Below are 17,828 nucleotides of genomic sequence, written 5' to 3' on the forward strand. Positions count from 1 at the left end.
GATCCCGTTCTGTTTCCCCATTTGCAGAGGGCCTGATGAAGTCAAGCTGTGGTGGGCCACGTGCTTTTGTTATTTGTGTTCCTTTAAATCCCTGATGTGGAAAATACCACTCTGTGAAATGTGAACAACTCGAAATTTTCTTCTATGACACAGCCTCATGCAGCTTGGTGGGGTCTCCAAATCGTTTTTACCTCTGGGAAGAAAAAAAATCTATCTGGGAATGTCCCCATATGAAAGGGAAAGGATTGACAATGGTGTCCTTGCCCAGCCAGGCACAATTCTGTTTTTTTCTCCAGATGGAGGTTTCAGAGGGACATCTGCACGTGCAGCCAAACCATGGCACAAGTGCCTGCTTGTGTCCGTAGTTCCATTTCAGTGCTTCCAGTTCAGCCCCTGCTCAAGTGTTTTCTGACCCAAAAGGGGTCACAGAAAGGAATAACTGTGCTCCAGGTTTGCTGTGCAGCTTTGAACAGAAGTTTTAGAAGCAGTTGTTCCACATCCTGGTAGATGGGAAGGCCTAACAACATAATAATCTGCATGAAACACCAGCAGCTCAGCATCACTCATTTTTATAACATACTCATTTAAAAAATATTATAAGGCCACTTCTTTTGGCTTGGGTGTAATTATCCAGAATGTCAAGGATAGCATTAGGAAGGGCACAAGAGATCCAGAGGCCACATCCCCAGCTCCCTTTGAGGTTAATGAAAGCACAGAGCACCCTGCATCTTCCAGGCTTGTTATTAATACTTTGGTAATTGCATACCCAAAGAAACGGTGGTTTAAATTGTTGCGAAAGGTGTCACTGAGTGGCCCGGTTATTTAAAAAGAAAAACACCTGTTTGTTTCTCTGCCTCCTGCAGAGATTGTTAGGTAGGAAAACACAGTTGCATTTCTGGTTTTTAACTCCTCTCAGTAAACAGTGTTTCTGCTTCCTCCTGCTTCAGATGTGGGGCAATGGGAGAAGGCGTAACAGATAATATCCACTTCCAGAGAACAATTAATTAGTATGCTTTGTTAGTTGTGCCATTTTATGAAACCCATTGATACAAAAAACAAAAACAAAACACAACCCACCAAAAAAATGAAACACCAAACCACTCTGCCAGCTAGAGGGCTGTTTGTAAAGTCTTTTGAAGTGACTGTATGCAGGCATACCCATGGCTTCATTCTCTTGCTCAACCATGTTTTTTTCCTTGAATTTCTTCCTTGAATCCTTACTATTTTTATTTGCAGTTACTAAATCTAGATTATTTCTAAGCCATTCCAAAACTCCATTAGTTTAAGTGGGTAAATTTATGACTGAAAATGGTGCAAAAGAAGAAACAAAACTTTGTCCTTCAAGATTTCATTCATAGCAAAGAGAATGCAAGGTAAATAACAGACCCATTACCATGTTCTGTGTTACCACAAAAAAAAAACAAAACACCAACCAACCAACCAAAAAAACCCAACACCATAAACCCTGCAGCCACTTTGCAGAGTGTATCTGCATTCCCCTGTGCTGTGGTCAGCCTAGAAATCATGTGGTGTATGACCAGGGTCAATGTTTCATCAGGTTACTATTGCAATTGCTAATAATAATAATAGTAATTCTTGAACAAATTTGTGATCAGCCATATGATTTCATTTACTGGGATTGGCAAATCCATGTTTACATCCCTGTTTTTCTCTTCAGGTTGACTACAAACTTGTTGCTAATCAAATCCTGTGTAATGCTGATGCAGTGAATGAGGTGTACTTTGTTTAAAAAATTATACCCAACCTAAGTTCTTATAACTTATTTTCTGCAGTATTTCTACATGAAAATAAATAACACATTGGCTTTCTTTGACTGCAAGTTGTTTTTGTGATGCATATTCCTCTATTGTGTCATCTCTGCCAGCAAGAATTAGCTCCTCAGAAGTCAGGTAACTCCTGTATCCAAACTCATGATCATCAAAAAATGTAACACTGAGTTCTGCAGAGGAAATTCCAGAGACTCTTAAAAGGAGATCTATAGTAGTGGTTAGATTTTTGATTAATTGCTACCATATAATTCCAGAAATATTTGTGGAGACTTGTTGAAACCAACAGATTAAAAGAAACAACTACACAGCTGGTATCTTTCGCCACTATCAGAATTCAATCTCCCATTCCAGTACTGTTTCCATAATAGTTATGAAAATGGAACTCACTCTTTTTTAGAAGATAAAGTTCTCTTAAACAGTAGTAGTAATGTGCCTTGAAAACACTAAAGATGCCTATTTCTGCAGACACTCCTTACTGAAGTGTTTGTTTTCATTTTATGGAACATCTCAACATTTGAATCTCCAAAACTGTGTGTTCTTACTCTATAATATGACCACAGTGACTTTTTTTTTTTTACATTAAAAATAGCCTATATATTCTTCATACTTACAAACTGCAAAGGCTTAAGCAGAGAAAGGGAAGTATGGTTGTTAAAAAGCAAACAGGATGATGATGGTTCAGTTCCTGCTCTGCTATAAACATCTTACACAATCACAAGAAGTCACCAAAGGCCAGATTCTTATGGGACTGGGAGACTGTGACAATGAGATCATCTCCTTCCCTACCTGTAAAACACAGTGAGCAGCAGGGACACTGGGAGAGGGCAAATATAAGAAGGAGTGAGAGATACCTGAGTACTGTGGAGATACAAACAGATCAGATGCAGAGCTAAACTGCATGGATGTACACCTCGTTTTCTCCACCTGTAAAGATGCATCCAACAGGAAAGGTACATGCAGCAGGAAAATACAATTCAAAGAAAAGCTCTCCCTTAAGGAAAAAACAGTGGCCCAAATCAGAAAACAGAGATACATTCAGAGGATTAGGAAATGCCATTCCTACAACAAGACCCAACCAGGGTGTACTTGGCATTTGAACTCTGTGTTGAAACATTTCTTTTTAGCTGTGCCTCTGACTGAGAGCTGTGCATTTTTATTAGGAAGGATCTGTTCTAGGCAATGATAAACCCATGTCAGAAGGTGGAAGCTCCTAGGCAGAAAATAAAGGAACTGCTTAGCAATAGCAACAATTGCCTGTCTTTTCAGCTACTGTATAGTTCAGATGAGGTCTAAATTAGATCTTTCACTCTGCACATGTGTCTGAGTCCTGCTAGAAATGTGCTGCTCTCCTTCATATACATACTGTTATTAACAGAGACTGCTAGCAACGTTAATAAATACATTTTGGGGATCTTTTACACAGTGTAATCATCTAATTACATGAAATGCCATCTCAGGTATTCTGCTCAAGGAGAACCAATTTGAATACAAGGTGCTTGTGGTGGGTTGAGCCTGGCAGGACACCAGGTGTCCACCAAACTCACTCCATGACTCCTTCCTCAGGTGGACAGGTGAGAGAAAATAGCATGAAAGGCTGGTGGAATAACATGACAGGAAGAGATCACTCACCAATCACTGTCATGGGCAAAACAGACTCAACTTGAGGGAAAAAATTAATTTAATTTATCACCAGTCAGATCAGAGAAGGATAATGAGAAATAAAACAAAATCTTAAAAACACCTTCGAGCCACCCCTCCCTTCTTCTCAGGCTGAACTTCACTCCTGATTTCTCTGCCTCTTCCCCAACAGCAGCACAGGGGGAGGGGAAATTCAGTTTGTGGTCAGTTTATCATACAATGTCTCTGGTGTTCCTTCCTCCTCAGGGGGAGAACTCCTCACACTCTTCCCCTGCTCCAGGAAGAGGAGGTTCCTGCTGCAGGACACAGTCCTCCATGAACTTCTTCAGTGTCAGTCCCTCCCACAGGCTACAGCTCTTCACAAACAGCTCCAGAGTGAGTCCTTTCCACCCCTTCCACAGAGTTCAGTCCTTCAGGAGCAGATTTCTCCAGCATAGGATCCCGATGGGGTCAAAAGTCCTGCAATCAAACCTGCTCCAGCATGGGCTGCTCTCTCCATGGCTCCACAGGTCCTGCCAGAACCCTGCTAGAGCACAGCCTTCCCACAGGGCCACAACCTCCTTTGGGCATCCACCTGCTCCAGCATGGGAACCTCCATGGGCTGCAGAAGGACAGCCTGCCTCACCGTGGTCTTCATCACAAGCTGCAGGGGGATCTGCAGGGAAATCTCCTCTCCTTCTTCATGGACCTTGATGTCTGCAGAATTTTTTCTCACATTTATTCTCACTCCCCTCTCTGGCTGCAGTTGCCATTGTGCAGTGGCTTTGTCCCCTTCTTAAAAATGTCATCACTGAGCTGCAACCACCATGGCCAACTGGCTTGGCCTTGGCCAGCAGCAGGTCTGTCTCAGAGTCAGCTGGAATTTGTTTTGTTGAACACAGCAGAAGGTCCTAGCAATTTCTCACAGAAGCCACTCCTCTAGCCCTTCCACCACCAAAACCTTGCCAGGCAAACCCAGTTCAGCAGTTAAGACTGAACAGTACTAAAGTATAACTGAATGCTACATAAACCCATATATTCTATTTCAAGTTACTTGGGTTTGTTAACATAAAAGGAAAAAATACACATTATTAGTAAAGCAGGGTTTTTTAGGTTCTAAATTGGAAAGTTGTAGCACCTCAGTGTAATACTTTGGTTATGGTTGAGTTTAAGAAATCAAGCACCAAGACAATGCATTGCCATGAATTATTAGAGTCAGAGCAGATGAACATGAAGTTTCTGGCAGGAGGCACCTTTCATAATGAGCTGCAGTCTTGAAACAGTCCATGAAAGTTACATGACCTACAGTCATATGTGACTCATGCCATGCATCACCCTATAAATACAGTGCTTCCTTTGCTCAGAAAGCTATATTCTACTGTAAAAAAACATTTCTTGATACCTTTGTCTCCTACTCCCTGCCCCCTGAGTTGTATACTGATCATTCCTCTGTTGTAAGTTATGTACCAGTTGTGCATAAATTATTTGTAATAAAAATAATTGCTATCTCTTATAAGAATTATATATAGTTATTCAAGAGATATTTACTGATTTTTTTGTCATAACTTGTTCCTGAATTATATTATCCCACATCTATCAGAAGGTTGTCTCAGCCTGCATAATAGGATGAATAGCATTTTATTCAGTCTCAGTCTTCAAATCTTTTTCTGGTATAAATATTCCATGTAAGTCCATATGCAGTTCCACATCTACTGTGGCTCGGGCCAATTCTTTAAATGTTTTTGCATCCAAGACAAGTAGGAAGGGTGCTTGCTTTGGATCAGACATCACCACACAGGTCAGAACAATGCCTGTGACATACAAATGGAGAATTAGAAGCACATATTAGTTACACCAAACAGAAAAGTTAATGCTGTCAGAATTTTATGAGACAAACCTGAAGTTATTACTCAACCAAGAAGTCTACTGAGAGTGCTAAAGAACTAATGATTGCATCTCTCCTGGGCATTTTGGGTTTTTTTGGTCTGTCTTTAGTTCATTGGGAAGGAAAAAAACCCACACAACACTGAAATGTGTGCCTGGCCATTTTGGGGCTCATCCTTTCAGCAATTTGCAATTTGCCTTTGCAAAGAGGCATCTGAGAGTAGAACAGGACTGAGATAAGAGGGATCCTTGCCGTGCCATTTCATGTTCTCATCTGTAACAGATGACTGTATTTAACTGTCTGTAAACCTTGACTGTATTTAAAACAGGTATTGCATAGATTTTCTGTGTCTGACTTCCCACACCTTCAGCTGCTCCAAACTATTGATACACTGAGCTCTGAGTGACTCTGCAAAGTCCAAAGCATTGGTTTTATTGTCTATGGCTACCTTGGGACATTACACAGGAGTGTAATGTGTAATGTGTAACAGGAGTGTTTTACTCAGGAGTAAAATGTCTGGTGCTAATTTTAAGTTCAAGTGCAAGCATCAACCCAGCTTTCTTGTTACGACTAAGAACAATTAAACTTTTAAGATTTAATCCAAAACTCATGTAACCCCAGCTTTCAGAATGTTGTCATTATTTTACCATCATCCTCTTCTTTTGCATCAGGGCTGGGAACAAAAACGGGCTCAGATGGCCAGCAGTGGTCTTCTCCCCAGTGAAGCATTTCCTTTGTGTGGACATTGAATTTAGCAATCTAAATTATTGTGTGAACAGAAAAGAAAAATGTCAGTGACCCAGACAGTGGTTTAGTCCAAACATACAACATGAGCTGACTGCCAGCATGGGGGGGCGAATGCTAAGAGTTAAGACGCAACAAGGCATGTGTCACCACAAGAAGGATACACCTGGAAAATAGATAAACTTTGAGAGTCATAGTTAGTGGCTGCAGAATCACACACAATGTTATTTTAATTTCATTTCATTAGACTGCAATTGCACCTTTCATTTATGGGCTTTAAGTGTTCTACAGATACTAACAGATCAGAGAACCTTCACTATAAAAGATGCCCTCATTATACAGAGCATGAGCCCAAACCCCAGAACATTTAAGTGCCTTTTGCCAGAAGACTGTGATGCTGTAGTAGTAAAGCAGGAAACAGAATTTAAGCTTTCTGCTTTCTTACCCTGTGAATTATTTTCCTTTTATTGTGATCTCAATATTTCTCAAGGCCTGCTATTATTCAGTAGGCCATATATGCCAGTACAAAGGCTATTTATTAGTAGTGATATCTGAAGACTGAAGCAATGGTATTTACTGGAGGAACAGAGTAGAGGTTTTCATCTCACTAATGGGTCAAGTGCCTGACCAAACCATCACCAGTGGGGATGCACAGCATTTCTCCTTCAGTTCTATTAAGGCCTTTTCTCTAACCATACAGATGCAGTTGTAGTCTTGTCTCTTTTGATCTTTAGTCAAAAAATGATGTTTCCACAAAATTTAAACTATAAAAATTACTTGAGAAAGAACTGGAAAAATTCTCCCTTCTAACCAAAAGTCTGCCACTTTTGTTGGCAGACTCTACCTAAGGGTTATACATGGTTGTTGTTGTGCCTACATTCATTAAAGAGCAACTGATGTGAAAAAAGAAACAATCTAACAGCATTTTTTATTAGATTTATGTCAAGCAGGATTATCTGCACTAGAAATCACAAACTTGCAGATTAGAGCTACTGTCATATGTGCTGCAATAAATTTTCTTGCATCATGCAGAAATCCAGCTTTATTTTGTAATCAGTTGTGGTAATTATGTACAAGAACCAACAGTGAACACAGTTTGCATTCTATAAATACAGTTTCTGACTTGGTAAATGTTAATTATACCTTTGTAGGAACTGGACTCCACTGAACTCCTGTTGCATAGACATACTTGTATTTCTTGCCATTGTAGCCATAGTTGATGCGAGGCAGTTCTATCCCTGGGTAAAATAAAGTTCAAGACTTAGGAACAAGAGAAGAAAAGTAAACCTAATGTCCATTTTCATATGCCTGTCCTCAGGAAGTTCTGTCCTGAGAAAAAACTTGACTCTATGTAATAGAGGTATTGCATAGATTTTCTGTGTCTGGATTTCTAAAAAGCTGAAGGTGGATATTAACACAACATAATTAAGCCAGATGTGCTAGTTCAGAAATGGCAACTTTTCATTCTTGCAGATTCATTATTCTAGAGCTTATGGGGGTGTTTTCTTGTTTGGTTGTTTTTTTCTTTCTTCATAAATACATGAGATGTGAACATTGATATGCAAATGGAGGCTACTGTTCTAAGAATTTACTTTTGCTTTAGGTAAATATATACTTTTTACATATCCCTGTTACTATCCCCTGCAAAAAAGAGTTTAAAAATCCACTTTCAAAGGCAATCATAAAATACAGCAATAACTGAAGTTAATTTTTATAACAAATCTATTTAACTAAAACTACTCTTGTAACAGGTAGATTTGCAAACCATATTAATAGTTATAAGATCAGACCTGGGATCCTACAGGATACAAAACTGTTGTAACTTCAGACATGGAAAGTATTTCATTCTTGGCAAATATGTATCTGAGAGGTTCAGGTTCATATTACTGGTTAGAACTAAATAAGAGAAAGATGTTGCCAATATCTACATTAAGCATGTTAATTAAAAAGTTACACTTGGCTATATCAAAATGTTACATATATGAATAGTTATAAAGCATTTTTACAGTACCCATGTGTGTGCAAGAACATATTTGAGATTTTGTATAATAGATATGTCTTACCTTGGCATAGTATTTCTGGCTGGCAATAGATGCTGCCATCTTTCTCTTTTACAGCAGTTGCAGTAGATGGAATGGTGACTAAATTAGAACCTACTTCTGCATCCTGAAAAAGATGTATGCTGAGAAAGTAATGTGCTCCTAAAAATATGCTTCTAATTTAGATCTTTCACCTGGTTTGATATTCATGTAGAGAAATTAGGGATTAAACACATAATCCAGCTTCAAGAAGGTGTTTATCTTGTAGCATTAGATTCTGGCATTTGATTTAAAATCTTGTTATACTCAGAGGATTTTAATATATCATAGTGTAATCATTTTGTATCACACTGAGCCTTTAGAAAGCCTTAGATAAACATGGCTGTGTTCCAGGAGCACAATCAATTAATTACGTAGTTTGTGAATTTAATTAATGAAGTTGAGTTTCAAGGAATTAGGTATCACAGTCACCAAGCTCTGTTCTTTTGCACCTCCTATAAATCAAGTGCAAAAACAGGTGTTATGCACTCTTGGCTCTTGAGAATCTTAATTCTGAAGATTGCAGGGTACTTTGGATGGCTGGTGTGATCCAGCACATCCTTTGACATTGCTGCATAACTCTTTTTGAGACATGAACAAAGCAGCAAGATTCTAAAATGTAGAAATAAAAATTATTATCCAGTCCAAATCAATCAGGCAAAAACTTGCCCAAGCTGCTGGGCAATTGCAGTCCCTGCAAACAATGATGGGAAATTATGTTTTAAATTAAACTGAAAGAAAAAAAAATCTTTCCTATTCATGGTAAATCTCATACTTGAATGAAATCTTCTAAATTTAATAAAACCATTGCAACAGTAGGAAGTGCTCATAAATGATATGTAGTCTTCCAGTACAGTGGAAGAAGCAGATTTTGCAAGAACTCAGGCATGCCCTTCCAGTCATCAGTAAAGCTGATATATCTGCTCCTATTTGATAGCATTTTACAAGTAATCTAATGGATAAGGAAATTACACATGGTCAGTAGCCCTGTATCAGAATCTAGACCCATGTAAACTGGAGGTCCAGCTGTTCACTGCCATTTCCCATAATCACACACACACAAAGAGAACCCCAAACTCCTGCACACTTTGAGAATATATTAAAGAATCAGAAATCTGCACATAAGGGCTGACAACTATCACCCATTATTCACATGGATGTATTTATTTAAAATTACTGACCAAAGGATAGATTAAAAAGCCATTTCTTTCTACCTTGTCATACTGCAGAGGAACAACAAATCGTTTGCTGGTTGGCACAGAGGTAAACCTGTTGGTCTCCTCAAAGTCTTCACTGAGGTTTTTTAAATAGAACATGTCATATAAACTATTGTCAGTATAGGCAATAATATCAAAAACAATGTGGCCATCCTCTTCATAAGCATTTATATGGTGGAAAAGCACCATGGCATCTGTATAAAACCTGGTGGATACTTCCTTTTTAGTCTTCTTGTCTACAAAGTGAAACCAAGTCTGGAAGATAGAAAACATTATTTAGAACAGCTAATGATCAGCAAATAGTTACTTATGAAACTGTTTTCTAAAAGTAGCCATCAGCTTCCTAATGTATTACAGACAGTATTGTCTGTTTCTACTGAAACATATTAAGAATTCAGGATTTGCTGCTGGGGGACAAAAGGTTCCAAACTGAATACCAAATGTGCAGAAGTAAAATGAAGTAAAATGGAAGTGCTTTAAACTCATTTTACTGTTGCAAATTTCTATTTGGTCTAGGCTGAGGATCAAAGTTCTCTGGTAAAACCTGGAAAATCCCCTGTTCTATTTTTAAATTCAATAAATCTGCCTTAGTCCAGAGTCCCTATAGTGCTCTAGATTGGTGCCCTCTAGCCCAGCATCCCCAGAGCACATGGAAATAAGATCCTCAGAAAGAAGGTTTTTTTTCCTCAGTTGGCACAGTGAGAGACCCTCCTTTTTTTGGATGCAGCTTTTCCACCACTCTGTCTCCCCTATCTGCTGCAACTGATCTAGAGCAGATCTCACCCACAAGATACAGTATTTTGTTTGGACCAGGAGCAACTGTGTGTGTCTGAGATGCCAGTAAGGTTTTGAATTTCTCTGCTGGCACACAGTATTTCTACCAGTGGCAGATTATATTCTTTCTCAAGCACCTCAGCATCAGATATTTAGTTATGAAATTTCTGGAGATGGGAGAGAATACTAAAAAGAAAATATAACTGCTAAAAAAATGTGCAACGTGAAAGGTAGGAGTTGAAGAAAAATGAGGGATTACTGAAAGTAGTGAACAAGATGAAAAACAGAACAGTGAGGAAGAGGTTACTGGTCTGGCTGACTCCATTGCTCAGTGTTAGAAAAATACCTTATCTTCCTTATGATAAGAAAGGCAGGAAGCCCAGTTCACACCTCGGATGTAAGCAGTTGCCAGTTTGACAATATCCAGTTTGAATGGCTGCTCTATGAAGATAATGTAATTTTCTGTGATTCCAAAGCTGTGGTAGTAGCTTGGGTGGAGCAGAGAGCGAGAAGGGATGGAGCATACCACTTCCATATGCTTAAAACAAGTTTTCTTCTTTTCTGCTTCTGAACATAAATGATAAAAAAAAAAAATAATTATATTTACAATGAGTTCCAATCCAATCTTGTGCTTGGACTTCTCCCATGGATTTAGTAGGAAAGAACAGACCTCTCTCAGTTTTATTTGCATTTGCCTGATAAGAAAGTGGCTTGTTTCCTCTTGCAGAATCAACATAGAAGTTTGCATCTGACTGAAGCAACACAGTAATATCAGTGTTGGATCCTTTTAGACAAACACCTCTTGGCATTTGATTCCACTGGTTATTGTCTTCAGTGTATTAGATATTACTTGGTATTATGCTTTCCTGTGATCACAGTTATGAGCATTTTAACAGCATCTTTACATGAAGAAAATTAAATTTTACAACTTCAAATTATATATACTGCCCTTTAGATAAAATTGTTTCTGTTCATCCTCCCTCAACACATCACAATACAGGGACACAATATTCTTCTAAAAGTGTCAGTTCCCTCTAGTCATATACAAAGGAGAATTCTAAAGCAAATTCTTACAAAAGCAATGGTATTCATAGAACCTGTTTATACAGTATTCAGGGTCAATCTTTTAATATGTTCCAATATGTCCAGACAGGCTAAGCAGGCAACATTAAGTTCACACAAAGTTAAAATTAAGAAAATTAATGCCACTGGTTTCTAAAGGAGCTGTATCACCACCCCTTAGCCTCAGAAGTAAAGAAATAGCTAGTAAGTTTCAAGAAAATACTGATTTGTCTTACCTGGCACAGAGGGAGGAATCTTAAATAGTATATACTTTGTCTTCCCTTTATCAACTATTGAAGTACCCATGTTGAGAATATTTCCAGCACTGTCATAGTGGGGGTGAGAAGTTGCCACATTCACAGCTACGTATTTGTTGTAGTCAACCTGGAAAATGACACAATAGGAGATTTTAGAGATGTGGAAGAGAACTCAAATTTATCTCAGCTAACATCACAAATCCACCAGCAGTTTAGCACTGGCAGCCTGTTAGTGGTACTTTCTCCTCAAAAGGCCTTAAAATATAAACAATTAAGCCAAATGAGTTATGCAGGTATTCAGATTATTTCCTAATTCAAATCTTAAACAAGTTAAATTGCATTCACCTCTCCCTTGCAGCCACAGAACATAACGGGATGATTACCTAAAGAAGCTGCTTTGCAAATGCTCATTTCTTCCTGACAACAGTTTATTTAATAGGACTGAGTCTAGCAATCTCCAGGAGCACAAAGGTTTCTATTTGATTTAAAGCTTGGAAATTGTACTCAAGTTGTACTGCATGCTAGAAAAAACTCAGTGCGTAATCAACATGTCAATATTTCATTTTAATAATTAAGTAATATCTTGCATAAGGTCCTTGAAAAGTAGTCATATAACTGACCTACTGAATTGCTAATTATGTAAATCATTTGACAACTACAGATGCATAATAATGAAAATAATCCAAAATAATTACGTCACAAGCACGATATGTGGGATTATCCCTGCAATCTTGCTAAATTATGTATAAGAGAAATTGCCCAAAACCCACTTTTTCCCAAACTACCTGGGCTTTAATTGTGAACTCCTGAGTTCTCAAAAGATGTGGTATCTTCACTGTTTCATTTTACCATTATTTCAAAAGTATGGAATAGTAGAAGAAAAGTGACTTCTCAGTTTTGTGTCCTGCACATGGTAAGGGATCCTTACAAGTCAGCCTGAAGCTGTAGTCATTAGCAGATAAGGAACCAAGATGACAATTATTTATACCTTCTCCAGTGTCTCCAGTGTCTGTGGATTAATTTTCCTGATGAAGTTAGTCTCACTGGTAGCATAAAAGTCATCTCCAGTTTTCATAATGTTGATCAGGCAGTTGTCTGTGAACTCAGGAATGGTGTGAGACAAATAGGTGAATGCCCTGTACAGAGGGAAATGTTGTACAGGTTGATCAGAGCAGCAGAAGCTGTATTGGCTCTCACCCCAGGGCAGTGTGGGCTGTGCCCAGCAGCATGGGCATGGAGCTGGGTCTGTCTCTCCACTGCTGTGCCCTCTTCTGCCACTTCCTACACTGCCTCAGGGGAAAGGGTGGGAAAGCAGGGATGGGCCATTTCAATTCCCTGGGGCTGGGCAAGGATTAAAGACAGGCACACAACTCTTTCTGCACACAAATGGACATCCAGGTCCAGTTCTCCTGTCAGGTGTTATCAGGATGGGCTCTCAGGTGTACCTGTGAAAATTTGGCCTAATGGTTGCTGCCCAAAAGCTGGTAGGTTTTCCAGTATAAATAGATGGATTCATATACTCCCTGATGGAATAATTTTGTTCCTGATGCTATCTCATATCCCAATTATGATTTCAAAGAGGATACAATGTCACATAGGGGCTTAATGTTTTTCCTGATTAGTGTAGGATTTTATCATGCTCACTTGAGGCCAAGAGAAAGTTGTTTATATCCCCTTCAAATTAAAAATGCCTGTGTTACCTTATTACTGCTGGAAGAGGGAAGAAAAGCATCTGATCTCAGGGTAACACCTTACAACATATCAATTATTTTGTAGTAATTAGCCATGCATGTGCTCTTACCAAATATTGAATTCAAGGTCATTAGAGAGAGTTCAGCCAAGAAGAGATGGGTGAGCTACTTGCATTTGTCAGAGAATACTGACAGTTTTACAAGAGAGGTGATGACATGATGGCTTACAGCTTGCCTATCACCCTTCCTAACAGCATGAGAGCAGCTACTGCAATGATCCCAAGTGGTTCTTTTTTTGAGATTAGCTCATGCCTATGGGTGCAGGCCTCCAAAGCACTGCATGAGAATTTGGAAACAATTCAAATTTTCATTCATTTTTTTTCTTGTAAAAGGGCCTTTAATTCACAAGTTTTTCTGTTGTTTTGTTTTCTCAAGTTAGTGATGCTTTTCTTCTTCTTCTTGTTCTCTAAGCTTCGCATTAATCCCTTCTCAGTTATTAATCTTTTTCTTTCTTGCTGCAAAACACTTGAAAACCAAAATATTTTGGTGGGTTTTTTTCAAAATTTCAACAAAATCTACTTGCAATAGTAAATAAAACAGCCAACACTGCTGATGGAATGAATTTAAAATATTTACCTTAGAATAGCCCATAGACAGTACACTGCTGGGTATATCTCTTGGCCTTTTCATTATTTATCAACTGTAAATATACACAATTTTTCTATTTGTAAATATACAAGGGTAAAAAGAAAGAGAAGTGTGCTGCAGAGAGATGTATATAGAAGAATCTTCTTGGGAAAAGCATTGCTTACTTGGAAAATATATTTTTGCATGGATCTGGGTAAGCCATGGTTCCAAACTCAGACACCACGATACGGTTTGCTTCTATATTGCAGTTGTAGGTGTCACTCCGGAGGTACTTACTCCTGTAGTAAACTTCACCTGAAAAAAGCCAGACAGGTTTTGGAATGGTTTTGGAAGGCTTTTTCAGCTCTTTAAGGAAGCCAGGACTGTTCCTGTGGCTGTTGAGGTTGGTAACAATTTGCCCAACTTCCTGGAGTCCCAACACATTAAACTCTTCCAGTAATCCAAAACAATTATTGGCAAAATGTAGTTATGAGAGAGTAAAGAAACTGCTGAAAGCAACCAATGTCTATCCTAAACAATTTAATGGACCATTATACTGGAACTAGCAAGGTTCTGCTTGCCTTAGGTAAGCAAAATATATTGGCAATTGAAAAAAAATGGTCATTTCTTTATAGGTTATTTTGTCAAGGATGTAGACCTGGACAGACAAGGAGATCCTGCAGTTGCATTAAATGCCTCCAATCACAGAAATGAAAACTAAAAAGTAAACACTAGGAATGGAGGATGACAAGAGTAAAACCCATACATTACAGATATGTTCTGTTTTTATCAAGAATCCAGGTGTACAACATCCTGCCTCACACTGTAAGAAAGCTGACATGATAAAAAATGCTTTAAATGAACACAAAACATGAAATTGTTTTGCATAGAGCTGCCTGTTTTCCCTCCATAAAGATGACAAGTAGGAGGACTGCTTGTAGAGGTGTCAAGTACACCTCAGTGAGGTTTGCTATGTGAAGTGACACACTGGCCCATTTTCTCTCCTGGCACCTGTCATAGCTGCAACCAGATCCCTAGAGGGGAATTTAGTCTTCCCTGAAACTAGGTTGTTCATCCACAACAGAAAAACCTCCAGATGTTACAGAATTTTCGGCTGATCCAGTTTGAAAAAACTCTTTTATTTTTTCCTCTGGGTGGATGGCAAACATTGCCCTGCAGTACTTGCTCAGAGCTGGCTGCAGGCTGTTCCACAGTGCAGACAAGATTGAACTTGGGCATTCTAGAAAGAAGGACAACATAATCCATCTCTGATAAAGGCTCTGCAGAGATAGCCTTGCTGCTGCTGTGGAGAGGGAGCTGTGAATTTATGTCTGAAGAGACAGTCCCCAAAACCTTTACCACCTCCCCACCACCATCACTCGCAGATAAAACCTGCAGCATTCTAACACTAATAAGATTCTAATCAGAATGAGCATCATAAGGCATCAAGATTTATGTTGTTCTGCTTTTTTTTTTTTTAAATCTGATGTACAACAACTTACCATTTTTAAATGTAAAGCTATGCAGCAGAGCCAAGCCATCAAACCAGTGGTTATACTTGGTGTCCCCTATAGTGTGCATCCCCGGGCCATTTCGGAGCAGTATCCCTTGCAACCAAGTGGGCAACTGACCTGAAAACCAAAAGGAGATAAGCAGTCTCCAAATATTTAGGAGACGGGCAAGTGACCTGACAATTTTATTTTGGCCACAGGCTTCATATAGGCAGACAGACTATGGGTGTAAGTCATGTTTTGTAATAGGATATCGTTTTTAGTTAACTAAAATATGATCTGCTCAAAAAGTGGCATTAGTAATATTCTGCATGTACTCATACAACATTCAGTGTTGTATGAGGTTACTGCAAGAAGATGGGATTGCTGGAATGTAATTTTCTAAATATCAGAAAGTAAATAAAGTTTGACCTTTCTGCACTCAGATTTTCAAGTGATACATTTAAACACTTCTACTCATGCCAGGAAAAGCTGGAGCTTATCAGAAGTATATATATTTTACAGGTTGTATGACTTGCCTTGGCTTTCAGTACATCAATTTAAACTTGAGGCAAAATTAATTCCAGTAAAAATTTTATTAGTCACATTACACAGCATCGTGTAGTGCGATTTTGGGAGTGCTTTGTGGCAGTAGCCAGAATATTGGTGCTTTAGACACATATAAAGGGTAGGAATATTGTACTGAAAATATGTAAGTAATGGTGAGGTTTGAATAAGAAATATTCCTCATCAAGTCCTTGCAAGAAATACATCACCTGCCTACCATTTGACATGCAGAAAAACAATAATTCAGTGTAACTCTTGGCATAATTCTAGCATGAAAAGCATGGAGCAAACTATCATTTTGTGAGATTTTTCAGGTGAAAATTCATCTCAGTGGGAATTAAAAATTTCTGTAAATCATGCTGGGTACCAATCAGCAGCCTGGGAAAAAAAATCTGGACCTTGTACCTTTTTTTGCTTCATACTTTGACCTGAAGTAAAAATAATGATACTTCTGTACCAAAGGAGGGCAAAAAAGTGACACAGTAAAATCTCCAAATATTTGGAAGTTTATAAACTATCATATCAACAGAGTGTCACACAGTCACACAGCAGTACAGTATTTAGGAGAGCATGGGTTAAATCAGGGCTGATGTTAAAAGTATGAGGTCATATTTATAGTGTACATATTGAGTAACAAGGAACCAAAATACTAGCAGAGATCAGGGCCAGCAAAATGTTTAAAGAGGTCAAGGTTGTCTTTAGTTTTCACAACTGGTAAATACTGAAACATCCTTAACAACAAAGGGATGGTTTTTGTACATCATTTTATTTACTGAAATATGCTGTCTTCCTTCAAACAAACCAATCCTTAACACAGATTAGGTCTGATAAGTGGTTTGTTTCCAAACAACTTCAATTGTTTCACTAATTTTTTTATCTTGAACAAGAAAATATTGAAAGGAATAAAACCACCATGAATAATAACAAAGCACTTTATCTGACTTGAAACATCTTTTCCAGTTCAGCCACCAAACTAAACAACAAAGTCATGCGAGTTTTAAAGGTCATCTTTTTAAGTGTTGTACTTGGGGAGTGACTTGAAAATTGTTTTTTGCCAGTTTTTGGGCTACATATTACAAACAAGACAGCATGTATTTACAACTGCAGCAAACCTCTCCTATAGCTGTAGCAACAAAACCCTTCTGTAAGAAAGAAAGAAAAAAAAAAAAAAGCAGGAAAAATAACAGCTTGATCAAGTGTTCATCCCTAGAGAGCCACTTGAAACTGTTTCACTGAAGGATACTCCGCAGGTTTTACTGAGTTAAATTCTGAATCCTGGTTTTTGTACACTGTGGCATTCACTACTGCTGCTTTTCTACTCAGAAATACTTTTGTTGAAGACTCAGTTTCATCGGCCCTCTCCAGGAGAGAAGGAAGAGTGTGAGCAGACAGCGGGAGGTGAGGGAAGGTTTACAAAGAGAAACCGAAAGCCTGAGCAGAGCCATGGGGGAGGGGGTGTCACCAGATTAAATCCCGAGACTTCAGTGAATCCTGTTCAAACAGACTTTTTGGAAAAGTACACAGAAATGCCCATTAAGCGAGGAAAATCCCACAGTCGGGGCACAAATGTTATCTGAGCTGAGTCCTTTAACCAAAACTCACTTCACAGCTCTCGCTTTCCCCTTTTCACTGAACAAGTGTTTCAGTGCTGACGTCTTTGAAAACTCCGAGGAAACTGCAGTTATTAGAAGAGATTTTCTTTCACTTACCTCGCACCTCAGCTTTTATGGGCTCTGGATGTTCTTCTTTATTTCTACCAAATATCGTATCCATCTCTCAGACACCCAACAGCTTCTGTGTCCTCTCCCCAGCTGCTCCTGCAGTGGTCCCCTCCTTTCTGGGCTCAGAACAGCTCTTTCCTGTTACATATAAAGATAAGGTCAAAGTGCAATGGGAGCTGGTGGTTTATAGATTGACAATTTATAATAGCTGGTCGTTAATCCCCAGCACATACACTACAGTTCTTGCATATTCTCGTTAGGATTAACCCTTTCACTGATTCAAGGAAGAAAATAAAATGTAACTCGTC

The 17,828-nt window shown here is 38.7% G+C and overlaps 1 protein-coding gene across 1 annotated transcript; it reads right to left on the bottom strand.

Moving 5' to 3' along the window:
* Positions 1-3,450: 3,450 nt before the first annotated feature.
* On the bottom strand, positions 3,451-17,673 carry BCO1 (beta-carotene oxygenase 1). Its single transcript, XM_071756644.1, has 11 exons — positions 17,509-17,673; positions 15,245-15,373; positions 13,928-14,057; positions 12,413-12,560; positions 11,404-11,551; positions 10,452-10,672; positions 9,329-9,586; positions 8,100-8,202; positions 7,180-7,274; positions 5,940-6,051; positions 3,451-5,218 (listed from the first exon to the last, which is right to left on the bottom strand). Exons 1-11 carry the CDS (start codon positions 17,570-17,572, stop codon positions 5,046-5,048), a joined length of 1,581 nt encoding a protein of 526 aa, XP_071612745.1. The 5' UTR covers positions 17,573-17,673; the 3' UTR covers positions 3,451-5,045.
* Positions 17,674-17,828: the final 155 nt, after the last annotated feature.

Source organism: Heliangelus exortis, chromosome 13 (assembly GCF_036169615.1).
Source record: "Heliangelus exortis chromosome 13, bHelExo1.hap1, whole genome shotgun sequence".
Taxonomy (NCBI): Eukaryota; Metazoa; Chordata; class Aves; order Apodiformes; family Trochilidae; genus Heliangelus; species Heliangelus exortis.